This window comes from Prinia subflava (genome assembly GCF_021018805.1).
Source record: "Prinia subflava isolate CZ2003 ecotype Zambia chromosome W unlocalized genomic scaffold, Cam_Psub_1.2 scaffold_31_NEW, whole genome shotgun sequence".
In the NCBI taxonomy this organism is placed as follows: domain Eukaryota; kingdom Metazoa; phylum Chordata; class Aves; order Passeriformes; family Cisticolidae; genus Prinia; species Prinia subflava.
Window position 1 is genome coordinate 444,325 of NW_026960608.1, and position 16,739 is coordinate 461,063.

At 39.2% G+C, this 16,739-nt stretch overlaps 1 protein-coding gene across 1 annotated transcript in view; it reads right to left on the reverse strand.

Moving 5' to 3' along the window:
- Positions 1-2,758: 2,758 nt before the first annotated feature.
- The window catches only part of LOC134565034 (microtubule-associated protein 9-like), a 32,215-nt gene continuing 18,234 nt past the window's right edge, over positions 2,759-16,739 (reverse strand). Inside the window, 8 exon segments of the mRNA XM_063424398.1 lie at positions 2,759-2,881; positions 12,515-12,647; positions 13,370-13,514; positions 13,556-13,559; positions 14,301-14,363; positions 14,366-14,461; positions 15,129-15,218; positions 16,298-16,463. Coding sequence (XP_063280468.1) covers positions 2,759-2,881; positions 12,515-12,647; positions 13,370-13,514; positions 13,556-13,559; positions 14,301-14,363; positions 14,366-14,461; positions 15,129-15,218; positions 16,298-16,463 — 820 coding nt within the window.

The window sequence follows — 16,739 nt, forward strand, 5'->3', positions numbered from 1 at the left end:
TCGTGGGTGTTCCTGTGCTGGCAGGCAAAGAGACTTCAGATGCCGGTGGGGTGCTGATGAGGTGAGGGTTTATTCAGAGTCCCACTCCAGGCAGGGAGCATGGTCCTGCGGGAGTAGGGGAAGGGAAGGGGAGAGGGGGAAGGGAAGAGAGGGAAGGGGAGCATCCAGAGGCCTCCAGGAGAAGAGGAGCAAAGAGGGCAAGACCCCTTGCATTAGCATTCTTAACACCGAAGTTCAAAGAAGCGCGGTAACATTCTCCAGCCAATGAAGTTACAGATACAAGATACTGCAGAGAAGTTACAGACTTGAGACAAACCATACATTTTCCAGGGGTGAACAAGAGCAAACCATTTCCATAAAATGCAATCCCACACCGCCTGAGCCTCAGTGGTCAAAAAGCAGCTTTGCAGGAAAGTACCCACAGGTGCCAGAGGAGAAGCAGCAGCCAGCAGCTGGGCTCTCACAGCAGGGAATGCCAATGGCACTGTGGGCTATATTAGTAAGAGTGGGCCCAGCAGGTTGATGGAAGGGATTGTTCCCCTCTGTTTGGCATGTGTGACACTGCAGCTCAGAGCGAGACATCATCTGGAGTAGCATGTTCAGTTTTGGCTCTCCAGTGCAAGAAAGATATGGACAAACTGGATCAAGTCCAGGTTTTGATGGACTTGCTCAGAAAAGTTTATCCCTGTTAGTTTGAGTCAAGTAATTCAGTTAAACACATAATTAACCAAGTGAAACATGGCAGTCCATGATACACAGACCAGGTAAGATGATCTCATATTTTGTGAATATAAAAGAATAAAAGATAAAATGGAAAACAGCATACAATTTTTCTTACCCAGAATGAGAGACTTGAAACAGAAAATCATTTATCATCAGCCTGTGCCTTTAGTGCACCAAGGGAGCAATTTAATGCCTAAACTAAATACTTTGGAAAAAAATTAGAGAGACTAACCATCTTCTAGGTTATTGTTTAGAAACTATGCTCCTTAAGTGAATGTTTGCACTGGTGTGTCAGGAAGCATCAGGTAGCTGGAGGAGACAGTTGGAATGCTGTAGAAGCTTGCCTTCAGTGGGATAAAGTTCCCTATCTACTTGTCATGATGAAAGAATAGCTTGTACTTAGACACTGGCTAGTCAATTTCCATGTATTAAATCTTTAAATAAAGATTTGTATCCTAAAATCCGATGAAATTATTGAGGCCATTGTACTAAAATATACTTTATTAAATACAAACCAATTTTTTCCCCTTTCATCAATAAACATGTAGATAGGATCTATACAGATATATGTATATTCTTATACATTAATGTACATGTTTATATTTCTCAGTTCTAATACTTCTATGACATTTGTGTTATGCTGTAACATGTCCAAATTTTTACAATATAACATTAAATAAAGCTCCCCAAATTTTACTATAAAAGTCACACATATCAGCTGTTTTCCCTTGTCTACAGACTTCAGCATCTTTTCCTAATTGAGAAGTTGTGAATTTGTGAGCTATTCCTCATTCTTCTGAAGATGTCACCAACATCTTCTCCCTTCTATCTTCTGTCCAACCCTCTATCCAGTTATAGAAAGGCTTAAAGTCAGAAAGGATGTAGCATTCAGTTCAGGAACAGGCACCTGACAAACTCTTTTCGATCTCTGCCACTAATTCTACCACACTTTTCATTTCCATCCGTCAAGTACAGCCTCTCAACATAGGGACCTTCCTTGTTTCCTCTAGCTGGACACTGCAGAAATAAAGATCTAGATGATCCCTTTCCCACACACTGCCTTGTCTCAGATTCTCCAGGTCTGTTCTACAATAAACTCTGGTGCCTGTGACAGATTTCATCTTCCCGTGATATTATAGTTGGAGTTTCTTAACAAACTAAACCCAAATTCAAGGCTCCAAGTGCCCCGAAAGCCCGGAGCACCAATGATGCACACCACCACCCCAATCTGGAGGCCTGAAGTAGTTCAGTATTTTCTCATAAAATCCAGGTGTGCCACTTTTGAATTGGCAATCCTGTTACATTCTGCCGGGGCTGCAGTTCCTCATCCCTCCTGCTGCTCCCTGTAATTTTACTCTACCTCTTATGTGGGCCACTGAAGCTGCTAAGGCTGGGCATCTTTTCAGCTTCTTGAAAGTTTCTGCTGGCAGTAAATTCTTTCTCTTTTCTCCACTACTTTGGAAAAAATGCCTGGTCTGCCATGAGGGAACAGCCAAAGTCAGACCTGGAGCTTATGAAAACCGTATTCACATATTTTCTCTGTATCTTGTGTTTTAATGTATGGAAATGACATTCTGCTTCCATACTCCTTAGCCTTTTGTCATCTACCACCACAAGAGAACCAACATTTCCTTGCCCATCATCCTTACCCCACAGCCTCCTCATTTTTTCAAGAATTATCTCCTCAAGAATGTGGTCTAATAACTTAAAAATAACCATTCTGCTAGTTATTGGGTGAAAAAAAAGGCCAGAGTCCAGCTTTATGTATCCTGGATATAAATTTTCACCAAAAAGGTACTATGTAACATAGAATTTAGCAAAACTAATATAAATGTAGAATTAGAAAAATTGTTACATTTTCAAAAGCAATGCAAATGAGTAACAGGTTTATTTAAACTGGAGTGATCAAATAAACTACAAAGAAGGAATGAAACACCTATAATGGATTCAGTAAAAATCAGCTGATAACAAAAGAGTTACTGGCCATTGACAGAACTTTGTAGACTATCTGTTCTTCTGGAAAACAATAAACTGCTCAGTAATTACTAGAATATGTGACTTTGCCAGGTGGCCTCCAGGGAGGACTCATTTCATTCCCACGGACAGCCTGCAACTTCTTTTGGTTCTTCTCAAGGTCTTCTCTCCTCATTTTGTTTTCCTGAGAATAAAAAGATGTGTGAAAAAAAGCCCAAACCAAAACCACCCCCCACCCCTCAACTACAATTCTACTAACAGAAAAGTTACAATTCTTGTTATGACTTTCTTGTGTAAAATGAAAAGAAAACATGCAATGGAAATTTGCCTTTTGGAGCTTGGCACATCCCTTTTAGAGGTTCAGTCACAGACATTGCACAATGCAACACAAGAGGCTGCACATCGGGTGTCATTTACAATTACAGTGACTGTCTCAAGGATGGACTGGGTTTGTGCACTGTCTAAACAAAAAGCCCAACAAAAGGCCTAGTAGATTAGATACTGTATTGGTCTTGTATGTAATTAGTCTCATTAATTACTTCCTGTCTTTAAGAGGATATCTAAATCACAATGCAAAATATGTTGTTCTCATATAATGAGAACATTGATGCATTATTGTAACTTTCTGTACTTGTTAAATCACACTTGCCATGTACTAGAACAAACTGGTAATTAAACAATTTAATTTTAAACAAAGTTCTATCTAACTTATAAGCACTGCAAGGTTCTAATTCTATTTTCTATTGTCTCAAACAGCAATGGGGCAATTAGGATGATGAGGAATAAGCAAGATGCAACACTTTTTGTGTCTCATTAACTAATGATTTTCAAGAGACCTGTCATTCAAAAATTAAATTGCAATTATTTGTAATTATTTTTGAATTTCTAATCAGTTCTACTCTACATAAAATAAGCATTCTTCTTTGCAAAGATGACTGCTATTTCACTCTCAACATGACCAGCATCTAAAGTTGCATCTGCATTAGCAGTTTAGTACACTGGTGAGCTCTCTATGGGTGCAAAGTTTTCCTTGCAGGTTTGTGATGCACATGAGTGCACATTTCTTACTGATTTTAAAAGTAGTTTTTCTCTTGGTGGAACCAAGGTTGACCATATAGACCAGAGCACAATTTACAGTTCCCCCTGTGATGGGTGGATAAGAGGTCCTTGAGCAGCTGGCTTTCTCACACATGAACAGTACATTCATTCCTAAGACCAACAACTGGCAAACACACCCCCGGTACTAAAGATGCATTGTGGATATACCCACCTAAAACCATCATCAGCTGTGCCACACCAATCTTGGTTCTTTCATCGTTTGCAGCCCACCAGCCAGTATTTTGAAGCACCCATAGAAGTTTTGTATTTTCACACGCGTGAACTGCACTGCAGTGAAAGTACTGCTCCTTGAGGACAGCTGTAGGATAGCCAGTATTCTCACATAACTCATGACCCCATTCCTCTGGTGGACACCGTATATCCACAAATTCCCAAGATGTTGGCAGTGTTTGCCTGTTACTGCTATGTGAGCAGAGAAATAGTGAGGTAACTGTGGCTGAGGGAACAGACTGGAAAATAGATGTGGAAGCCTTACTGCAAAAAATGGAGCTTGAGTGACGTTTTCTCCTGTTTTACACATATATAGCAGTCAAACTACTAATGTGTCCAAAAATTGTAAAAAGCAAAGCAACACACAGATATCAACCCTATCAATATGATTTCAATCTGTGCCCTTCAGCTCTTTGACAACATAAATCTGAAGATCCAATTCAGTTAGGAACATCTGGTCTGGCTAAACAAACACAATAATTTCATGGCGTTACTAGTAAGGCTGATTAAAAGCAAGACAAGGTTTGCACGGAAAAGGAATGCCCTTTGCTAAAATAAGCAATACAAAAGTTCGTCACAAATATTCTCTCTCTGTACAAACTGTATCTTTCTGGATCACATGAAGTAATTGAGACAAACTAGACCTGTAGCACTGTCACATTCTGACTCTTCTCATCCTTCACTTTTGCCTTCTTTCTCCTTTCATAGAGATTTTGTGGGATTGCATTTTATGGAAATGGTTTGCTCTGGCTCACCCTTGGAAAATGTATGGTTTATCCCAAGTCTGTACCCTCCCTGCAGTATCCTGTATCTGTAACCTCATTGGCTGGAGAATGTTACCGCGCCCCTTTGAACCTCTGTGATAAGAATGCTAAGGCAGAAAGCTCTGCCCCTCTTGCCCCTCTACCCCTGGAGGCCTCCTGATGCTCCCTTTCCCTCTCCTCCCTTCCCCCCCCTTCCCTTCCCCTCTCCCTCAGTGAATAAACCCTCACCTCATCAGCATCCCACCGGCATCTGAGTCTCCTTGCCTGCCAGCGTGGGAACACCACGACCCCAAAAGACCCCGGGGGTCTCCGGGGGGCACTCCCCGGGGACCCCCCATAAATTTAAACAACAACAAGATTTCACCAGATGAACACAACTAGTGGCTTTGGGTCTTTAGAACAAATTCAAGATATTCTAAATTTCTTGAAGGGAACTGTTTAGTACCCTAAGAGAAAAGTAGTCTGCATTATCAGTGATATTCTTCAAAACACATCAAGATATGTTAAGCAGTAGAGATGAGCTTGGGAAGAATATGCTCTAATGGAATATGTGTATAATACATGCTCCTGTATTTATAATCATAGAATTATATTGTACAAGGATATCTATACCATCAGGACAGGTAAGTGAAAACTCATTAAGAATAAGACTTATTGTAGCAGTATTGCAAGCATTATAGAAATTGCATGCTACAAAGAAATGTGCATATTTTATGTTTATCAAGCACCCTCTACTGAATACATGTTGCACAACAGACTCAAGTATGAAAAACCACAACCAAAAATAAAGCATACAAACACCCAGGAAAGGAACAAAAGTTGCTTTGGATTTTTTAAACTGTGCTTCACTTTTGAATGTTTGGGTTTGAAGATCCAATTTTCATTAATGAATCCCAGTGGCAAGGAAAGAGTCTTGAGTTAATTTAACTGTTTTTTAAAAGATCAGATTCAAAGTGAAGATCTACTGGCCTCCTCCCTGTCTTCAACACACACAAAGGTTTTATGTTCTTGTCATAACTACAGTGCAAATTCTCACAAGACGTAACTGATATAAATATTCCATAGAATAACAAAAAAGATGTTATTTGCACTAGTTGAAGAAGAGTAACAGAAACAGTGAAAGATTAAATCAATAACTGTAGCTTGTCTAAGACTAGATCAACTCAACTGTATGGCTTGATTTCTGTGGAAGTTCCCTACTCAATAACCTAGTATGATGAATACATTTTTCACTTATCAAATTCTGAGAATAGCACATTCTTTAGCAGTATGACTGCCACATAGAAATTGAGTTTTAGATATTAGAGAAGACTGGCAACATATAAGAGAAGTGACAATAGCAGCCTTATTTCTAACCTACTGCAACGACAGGCCATGAAAATTGCAATATAGAAAGTATTTTCAGAGAGATCTTATTAAATTAAAAACCCACTTCAGCTATTTCTAACCCAGAATAGCAACAAATCCATAGGACTTATCCAGTACATCCTTTCTTGATGTTTTTAAACAGCTTTAGAATGCCAGAAATAGATATTGCACATGCTCAAATTCAAGGAAAAATGTCAAATTTCTAAGGCTCTTGACATTACTATGCGGATCTTCGAGAACTATTTGAGAGCAGCTGTTGCAGTGTGCGTTTCCCAGAATGCACAAGGCAGCATTGGGGTGCGACACATTTCCCCCGGGGAGACTCTTTCTCCCCACTCAGGAACTTCGATGGTCTCAGCTGTTGCTTTTGGGGCGCAGAGATGAAGCAGAGGCGAGACGGGTCCTGGGGTAAACTGAGGAGATTTATTAAAGGTACAACTGAAGAATAAAAACTAAAAGCTGAGCCCCAAGGACCGGGAGCACGTGTCCCACCGTGGATTTTATACACAGGTAATACAAAGCAAACAACCAATGAGAATGCACTCAGGGAAGAGTTGTCATGGGTTAGCACTGGCCAGATGTTAGTGCACCCATGAATATATGTTTTTTCTCTAACAACTCCTGTGGGATGTGATCAGGAACAGAGCAGAGCAGGCTTAAATCTTGAAAACAAAAAAAAAACCCACCAAAACTTTATTAATTACATAAGAACAGGGACAGAAATACACTTAAACACACACAGAGACAGAAATAAAAACTTCTTAGAACATTTCTTCCTTCAGTTTTTACCTCCCCACCCATCACTTTTCACAGACCAACCTCTGGGTTTTAAATCAAACAATCACCACTCAAAAAAACTAATCTTCAATTCAGCAAGGGAGAGAGGAGTCTCTCTCGCACCACAAACTGTTCTTCAGAAAACAGGGGTTCACCCCTTATGTGTTTTCATGTCACCTATAGCACCGCCCGGAGAAGTCTGCTAAGGTGACACTCTCTTTTTTCCTATGTCTAGCGCTCTCACCGCTGTCTCATAGGCCAAAACTACATACAGGGCTTTTTAAGGATGCTGCATGCCAAGCTCTCCCCCTTTTCACCCAGGGGCCAGGGTTCCAGGAGCAGGTCTGCCCTGAGGGCAGAGGGCACCACCTCACCCTCCCCCTCTTTTCTCTGCTCGCTCCACTCTTCCAAGTGCCAGTCACTGTAGCAAAAGCAAGGGGCAGCTGCATCCACCCAAAAATGCAGTTTATGTTCAAAAGAGACTCAAGTTCAGTCCATGGCTGACATTATGCAAGAAAAGTCCAGCTCCAAGGCTACTCCTCTCATTCTTCTATCGAGTTCTTTCCAATCATGCTTTATCATCTCGGTCCCAGGCCGCTTCCCTCTCTCCGAAAACCACCAGTCATGAGAATCAATGTCTAAGAAAAGTTTCTTTCTGCCAAGCAAGGGTTAACAGTTTCTTCTTGGCAGGGTGCTGCAGGCGGAGGCACTCCCAGGCTCGGCAACCCCCCACGTGGTTGGGCACCTTCTCCCGGAGTTTGGGGGGGAGGAGGGGGTGAGCACACACAGCAGGCACTTCCACAGTTTTCTACCCCTCCATCTTGGACGGGGCAGCTCAGTTCCAGTCCTGTCCCCTCTCTTCTTCCCCCCCACCGGGGGCTCCGGCTTACCTGAGCCGACCACGTGTTTCCCCTCCCCCACCCAGCCTCGTGGCCAGGCGGGGGGGGGGGCTGGAGACGTCTCTCTGCTGAAACCCAGATCCGAAAAAAGAGGCCGAGCCCCTCAGACTCCTGCTTTTAACTCTTTGTGTCCTCAGAGGCGTGTCCAAACCTCCGAGTGACCAACCCAGGTGCCAGCAGAAAAGCTGATCACTGATTGGACTGCCCACATCCCCCTGGAGGAATTCACCTCCCCCCCCAACTACGACAAGAGTCTAAGGCGGGTGATACAGAACTAAATCCAATGGGAATAGCAGAAGCAGTGTAATGATATAAAACAGCAAATGATATATTGAGTGAGGGAAGATTGGCAAGGAAGGTTCTAGAAACAGACAGGGATACAGAGAATTGACACATAACGGCATGTATAATTAAAATCATAACACCAAATGAAATAAAAAGCTAGCCTGAAAACTCAAAGCAGAAAACCCACACGACAACAAGCAGCCTTTTCTCAGCAGCTCATGGTAGGTTGACATTTATCACAGAAAATGGACAACATAACTCATCTAGAGATGATACTTCTATCCACAGTAAACAGGTATCAAGGTTAGTATCTCAGAAATAATGGAAACTAAACTGATCTGTCATTATAAACTTTCTATGTTTCTTGTCCACATTCCACTCCTCAGAATAGGTGCATGTCAATGACAAGTGTCAGACACAGGTATTATGCAGTAAGTAAAAAATGATAATTTTTCAAGCTAGATTGGCTTGAAGAGTTCTTGGTGACTAGAAAGAAGCAAATTATAGAAAAGAAACTAAATAATCAGAAGCTTGAATTTCTGGGCAATACTAGAACATCTCACCTCAAGATTATCCTTTTTATATCACTATTTTACAAGTGTTAATAGCCTTTTCCAGGACATTTATTTCCAGGCTTAAAAAGTAATTTTCTCTGTGCATTTATGCTATCAAACATTAACAAAATGACCTCTAAAAGCATAAGTAACAGAATTTCCATTAACATAAAGGAGAATGTTTCTTCTTTTTTAGAAGAACTACAATGAGATTTTTTATGTCTGCTTTATTCATGCATTATGGACAACACCTTTTTCAGGAAACCTGAGGATGAATTTAAACATTATTTCTGTTGAAAGTTAATGAAAACATGTTAGAATACTTCCCACTATATCACTCCTATTTTATTTCCCTTTAAAAAAATCCTGTTAATTGAAAGAATACTCTTTAATGGCTTCCAAATTCTGCCCTCAGATCTGATGCCTATCTACCTGCAGGCAGATGTCATCTGAGTTCCCTTGATAATACAATGACAACTTTACAGTGTTTCTCTCCTGCAGTTCATTAATGGTCTATATTTTTCTGTAACTGTACAAAGTGAGACAATATTCTGGCCAAAAATGATGGCAGTAACTGTGGGAAAGCACCCCCCACATCTGAGTGGGCAGTTCTGTATAAGGAAAGAGGTTTCAGTTTACCTCCAGACATACTAGGAGCTTTATCTAGAACTTTCCTTGCTTCTCTCATGACAATTGGCTCAGGGACAAGACAGAAGCACCTGTTGGACTTTCTAGATGCTCTTCAAAAGCTGTCCCTGTTGCTATTGGCAGTTTGCCAATTAAGCCTTCCTCGGTCGTGAGGTGGATAAGTGAAAGCACAGAGGTGCTCGAGGCTTTTTTGGAATGCCTTGGCCAGTGTAAGAGTGTTTTCTACGCTGTTTGGCTTGTATTTCTTTGTTTTATAATGTTTATTATTTTTGTTGTTATAAAAACCTTTTATTTTACAAAGCATGTCCAGAGAAACCATCTCGCTATTTATTAAGCCATTTCTCTGCAAGGCTGGACCCTCGGAGGAATTGGGTAGCTCCCAGTAAGAGACATTTCTCAATATGCTTTCTCAAATAAAGGTGTGCAAGTTGCAAAAAGACAGCACAAATTCTGAAAGTAAAAATGTGAAGACTGGGCACGAGACACATCAGTCAACACTTGCACACAGACACTGAAAATTGGATCATTTTAGAGGCACCTCTACCAACCAGTTCAGTACTTATCCCATCTTACACTTGCTTATTTCTCATGTAGGCACATGTATTTCCAGTTAGATCTGGTAGCTCCTCCAACTACTAAAATTTTTATTAATAATCCCACTGAAGTGATGATGTCAGGAATTTACACACAATTTGTATGGGGGAGTCTGTGCTAGGCAGCATCATTCACTCTCAAAAAAAGAGATTTTTTTTTACCTTCATATGGAGTCCAGGACAATAAGGAAGTCAAATGTACAATGAGAAGTAACATTCTTGCTTTGGTACAACTAAGCTGATTAGGATAGTCTCAGTAAGCAGAGCATACCAGGGCAATGCCTTAGTTACTGCTCAAAGCATAGTACTCCCTACCATGGCAATCAGGAATATTGACCAAGCAAGAAATAACATAAGATCAGACATTAATCATTTGCTAAACTGAGCTGAAAATCTCTTGACAATGTGGACCAGAAAAAAACCTAACTTATCAGTTGCCGAGGCCATCTCTACAGGTTAATAGATCTTAAAGGTCCAAGAACATTTTAGAGTCTTATGCAAAGTTGTTTACTACATGAAAGCATATATCTGAAGGTGTGAGAGTCCTAAATGAGTGGTCTTACAATCAGTTGTTATGAATTCCCATAGTTGTGAGCATAGAGTCTTAGAAATAAAATACCAGAAAAGCAACAGTCTCGACACAGAATTTAACACAGCATCACAGCCTCCGGGTAAAACAACCTCCAACTCCTGACCCCAAGCAGGGGTCCTGGCTGCAGGGTCGCAGTGGCAGGAAGGGGTCCCAAGATCACGAATCCCAAACAGGGTTCCCAGCTGAAGGGTCACAGTGGCAGGAAGGGGTCCGGGGGTCCCAAACCCACGCAGAGTCCCCGGCAGCCCCAAACAGAGTTCCGGGGCAAGCGCCGCAAGGGGGAAAGGGAAGGGCACCCCGGGGCCCTGATCCCAAGTGACAAAGACTACAATAGATGGTACCTTTAGAATCCCATTTTGGCTCCCTGGCAGGGCTCCTTCTCCAGGCTGCGGAAGGTGGAGGTTGGATGGATAGATCGGATTGATCGATCGATCCCTCCACTTTCAATCCAGAGGCTTTTTATCTATATGTTACAAATGCATATTCATACCTTTATCTACACGCTACCCAACCTAGGTGCAATTGTCTAAGTTTGTAAAACTACGAAAAACTACAAAAAGCAGTATCAAAACCCTATGCATATAGCATATCTGTTAGTGCAAAAAAACTCTATCTTGCTAGCGTAAAAATTCTATCTTATTGTGCGTAAAAACTCTATCTTAGCATACGTAAAAAACTTTCTTATTTGCGCAAAATTCATACCAAAAATTATAAACAGTACTCTATTTTTGTTATGTCTAAACTATATCACTAAGCCTGAAGCTCTGTACTTTTACACTAACAATTAGGCACTTAGGGTATGTGAAGCTTAAAGCTGAAGCTTAAATCTCTACTTTATGTGTGTGTGGCTCTATATATTTTAATTTTTCTAAAGGTTTTAATTCAATCCCTGCAGTTCTCATTCTCTGCAGAGGATCCATGGAAACATGGACTCCAACAATCAGTGATTACAGAAACAGAGGTATTTCAACAGGGGACCAGGTCAAACATATTAAAAAATCTAAATCTAAGACTAAAAAAGTTTGGAAACAGAGAGAAGGGAAAACATGCAGGCTCTTGCTGTTTTGTGCAACTGCGTGTTTCTGAGTAAGCTAAGTAAAGGATGACTGTCCTCTCTAAACCTGTCCCACACCTGTATAGCTGCCTGACTCAGTTCTCACCTATCTGCCTCTCTCCTGAAAAAAGAAAAAAAATTTAAGCTGTTGACAGTAAAGAGGAATTCCTGTAAGGACCTTAATCCAGCTGGGTTACAAGACCTCATTTTTAAAAATGGCAACAGAGACCATATGTACAAAACATGCCAGAAATCACACGGAAGAGAGACAAAAGAAACACTTTCTAACTAAAAAACCTTGGCAGTCAGTATGAAGAAAGACTGTGTCACAGGATGGGGAATTAAAACAGGTTCTTCTTTAACTGGCAAGTCACGTACCTTTAAGAAAACAACATGCTAAGAATATTAGTGATCTCTCTTCTAGTTTGTCTTTCTGCAGCAAGGAAAAAAACCCTGCCTTATTGTTGGGACTAGAGTACTGGATTAATTTACTGCTTGACAACTGGGACACTGCTGTGAGAAAAATATAATTGGGAGCATCAGAGTTCCACCCTTTCTTGCAAATGGAAATCATCTTGAACCTCATTACAAGTGCTTTTATCAGTTGTGAGGTATCCAAGTCTCCATTTTCAACGCTTCTTTGAATGTACATGCAGTGACTGTTGCAGCTGGCAATGCTGTTTAGCTTTGCAGGTTTTGTGCTCTGGCTAATTTGCCCTACAGAAATAGTTGCTCCTAATATGGAATGATAAAAAATGAAGAATAATGGAAATTGAAAACTCTGTGATATGGAGGTAGGGAGAATATATTTTCCATGTATGCCAGATATCAAGTGCACCACACTTAAGCAACATTTCGCTCACAAATACGGGGGGACAAGCAATGTAATGTTGCCACCGTCTGGCCTCTCTCATAACAGCACAACATCCCACGAGTATTACAATACTCAAGTGCTCGCCCTCTTTCATATTTCTCCATAGCCTTTTCACTTTTTTCTTCCTTCTTTGCCTGCTGCATTTCTCCCTTTCTTTTCTCTAGGAATTTTTCTACTTTCTTCTTTTTTATATATTCTTCCTTCTTTTCATTCCTGTGTAGTGAGAGGGAAGAGCAAGAGGTCATCCTGTACAGACTAAAAGCTGCATCTGTGACCAATTAAGTAAATTAGTCAAGATATGTATTTTACACCGTTAAAAAAGATTGAGAATATGTATTTAAAATCTTCCATGTCTATTTTTATATGTCACCAAGGTATAAATGATTCTACTACTCTATTATAGCATCACCTTTTTTGTACTTTGTTCTCCCTTATTTAGTATCATTAAAAAAAAACCATTCAGAACTTCTGTGGGTAACTGTAAGTTGTGCATTGTCTGTGAGAACTCGGCTTGTAAAACTAATGTAGAGTATCTCCAGCAGATACATCTCATTTCCTTCTTCCTACATCTGCATTCCTACATTGTATTCCACGAAACTTTAAAGATTAACCTTCCTTCTTATGGCTTAGTAATGAAGCATGAAAATAACCACGTAAGACACAATACTACTCAATGCATTTTCTCATTTGCTGTATCTCTGCCTGGACTTAGTTAATATCCTCTTGGGGAGGAAAGCAACTAAATCAATAAACTGAAGGGAGCTGCACAGCTTGTTTTCACTGTTAGACTTTGTCTCCATTGGGAATGAAGAGTCTGATCCCGAGCATCCCATTGTCTTCCAATTACAAGCACATAAAGCATTTACAGAAGACCTATTACATTTATAAGCAAGGATTTTGGAAGCTATGATACAGCAAACACAGTGGAGAAGTACCATTTTTCAACTGCTGATACACTGACTCTCCTCTTCTCTGCAACTAGGTCCTCTTCTATTGTCTTCCTCATTCTTTTGGACTGTTTTTCCTTCCTGCTTTGCTCTCTTAAATATTCCACTTTTCTTTCTGTCCATTTTTGAATGCCTAAAGACAACCACAGATCCATGAGAAATCTCACCTCTCACCTTTCTGTCAATATTCCACTAGTCTATTCTGCATTATTATTTTTTGTAATTTCTACACATTCTAATTTTAGAATGTTTGTTTGTAGAATTGCTCAGAAGTGGGCATCACTATACCTAAAAAGAATCTTATTTTTCCAGTAGGTAATAGTTAATTGCTAATGTATTTGTATGGAGTTTATTTTATGCTCAGTTAATAGACTCCATATATAGAAGCCTGTTTGTCTGCAAGGGTAAATATTACATATTTCTGACAGAACAAAACCTAATACAAGCTTCGTTCAAAAACTAAACATGTTTAGATTTAAGATTCTAGTTCATTTCCATCTCTTTCTGGATTAATCAAAATTACTTTTTACCATCTCCTGAACCACATTCAATCACACACTTATGTGTCGCTGTTAGCCTTGCCCGAATAAACACACGGAGTCAGGATTTTTGGGAGAGCAGCATAGCAGAGAAGCAGCTCTGCCCTTTGTTTATTACTTCCTATTATATACTTTTAGAAAGGTGACCATGGATTGGAGGGTAGTATTCCCACCTCTCAACCACATTGGTCAAAGGGACTGTCACACAACCACTCCTCTCCTTGGAGAGCAATGTGAAAACAATATCAGTGTTTATAAAATACAATCTGGTGTTTACATGAAAAAGCGTGAGAAGGTGCAAACCTTCTACTTTAATATGAATGCTCAGCAAACTAGGAAAATCTCATGGTGACACTTATGTACATATTTCACATCACCGCTTGTGCTGTTTCTGTTTTTTCCTTATTCATTTCTACTGATTTCTTTTCCTGAAGTTCCTCAAGCACTTTTTTTTCCTCTTAACTTCTTTGCTTCTTTCTCTTTCTTTTTTTTCCCAGGCTTCATAACATGCAACAGATTCTTCTCTTTTAAGTGCTTCTTTCTAGATTGGAAATAAAAGTCTACATTTAAATCAATTTCAGTATAAAATTCCAAGTGAAATAGTATGCTTTAAATTTATTGCTAAATGGAGCAATAAAAAAACAAATTGATTTGCTGACATTGCAAATATTACAATTAAATTTTAAGCATATATAGTGGTTTTTTCTAAGCCCATTTTTAATTTAATTGAATGAGACGAACTACTCCTGCCAAGTATGTGTAGAAGGATATGAAATACATGTTAATTACTTAGAAGTGAAACATTAAATGCTTAAAAGCCAATTAATGAATGTGCATTACACTATTCAAGACAGAGTCCTCTGTAGGTAAGCATCTCTTGAAGCAGGGAGTGAGCGCCTCATGTTCTCATGCACAAAACTAAACTTAGCACCTTAAGAGCTGAGCATCCCAAGGTCTTTGTAAACTAACCTGAAAATTAATCTAGGAAGCACACTTCTAACATACCTTATGTAAATATGTAGGGAAGCATTGGACAGACACTGTTTACACAAACTTAAGAAGCAGGACATGCCATTTTATTGTCTCACATGACCTTGTGCTATTTGGAGAAAACCAGATACAACAGCAGAGGGATGCACTTGGGCAGGAAGCACACTTCAAAGAATCATAGTTTGTCATCTTCTTTTTAAACAACAATGTAAACAAACCTTTTCAGTATTGTTCCTTAGAATTTCAGCTTTCTCCTTTTCACTTCTCTTTAATTCCAGTACAAGGAGCTTTTTCTTTTACAACCAGTTCTGTAAGAATCATTAAAATATTTTTAAAGTCCTTTTAATGTATCAGTAAGGAGCAGAACCAATATAATGACCACAAAAATTACTCTTCGTTCTTCCATGTGCTAGTTAAATAAGCATCCCATGTGGAAAACTAACCTGTTTTTAAAATATGAACATTGTGATCAAAAAATTCTGAGGTTCTAAAATCACAGCTACAAAATCTAAAAAAGCTTAAAGATCTTTTAATAAGAATCTGCCTAGAAACACCAACAAATATGTAAGCATTAATCAAAATTAAATAGAAGAATGGAATACAGATTCTTATCACTTGGTATATAAGAATATTATTTATATTGTTGTCTCTCTTGAAAATACCTATAATTAAAGAGAATAAAATCCTACTGGGAAAAGTGAGACTTCAGGCAGTCATAAAAGGTTATAAGCCATCTGCAGAATCAGGCTTAAATTTTCAAGAACTAACTGTGTATTTGGTATGCAGCTCAAAGATAAAAATGAAGACTATTCTACCTTCAAATATAAATATGGATTTGAGGGTCTAAAATTTGTTTTAGGACCATAACAAGTATTAAAAACACATACCAATATGAACGGTGCCTGTTAATGAGAGTTGTTCTCAAATAGATAAGCAAAAATCTGTTGAAACCCAGAAAATAATTGTTGTGAAATTCTACAAGGAATTTACATAGATTACTCTTCTGGAAAGAGTACAAGATTTGTTATCACTTTTCCTGAATGCCATTTGAATAGAATATATCAGAAAAAAAAACCCAACAATTGTAAGTACACACTTATGTTAAAGATGAAGTAGAAATAATGGAAAACATGTGCCTGAAAATAGTCTGGCACAATAAATTATGAATCAAATAAAAATATTATGTCCCTTTCACTGAGCTTTTTGTTCACAATATGAGGAAAAGGCATAGCCAACAGAATAAAAGGATTACTATACCTGCAAGCCAATGAAAGGAATACAGTAAAAAATATTGATTTCAAGAAAATATGAGGTGTTGACCCCTGTATCAGGACATTTGCATATACGCACAATTTGGTTTGTTGGTTTGTTCATTTTTAAAATCTACCTGAAAAACAGCTGCCATTAAATTATATATTTTGTTGAATTCTGGACTTTTCTTCTGCATGTTTTTATCCTCCAGCACCTTTAATGATCCCACATACTGAGATGAAACAGGTGAAGTTGATGGAACACCTTTCCCCTTTCTCTTTAAATGCACAAAAGTTGTAGACCTAGGAAAATACCAGGACACAAACACATTAATGACCTTTCCCTTTATTGTAGCTCATACCAAGTACTGTTCCTCTTATTTCTGTGCATACCAAAAGTTACTGTGATTCTTTTTTTATACGCACTTTACTGGGGACTGGGGAAAGGGAAAGGAGAAAGAACTTACCTCTTTTAAGTTCACAAATTACTTACACTTTCATCTTAAAAACAGATTAGAGCCTGTAAAGACTACAGTAACACACTCACCTGAGACACTGGCAAAAGATTTGGGAGTCTGA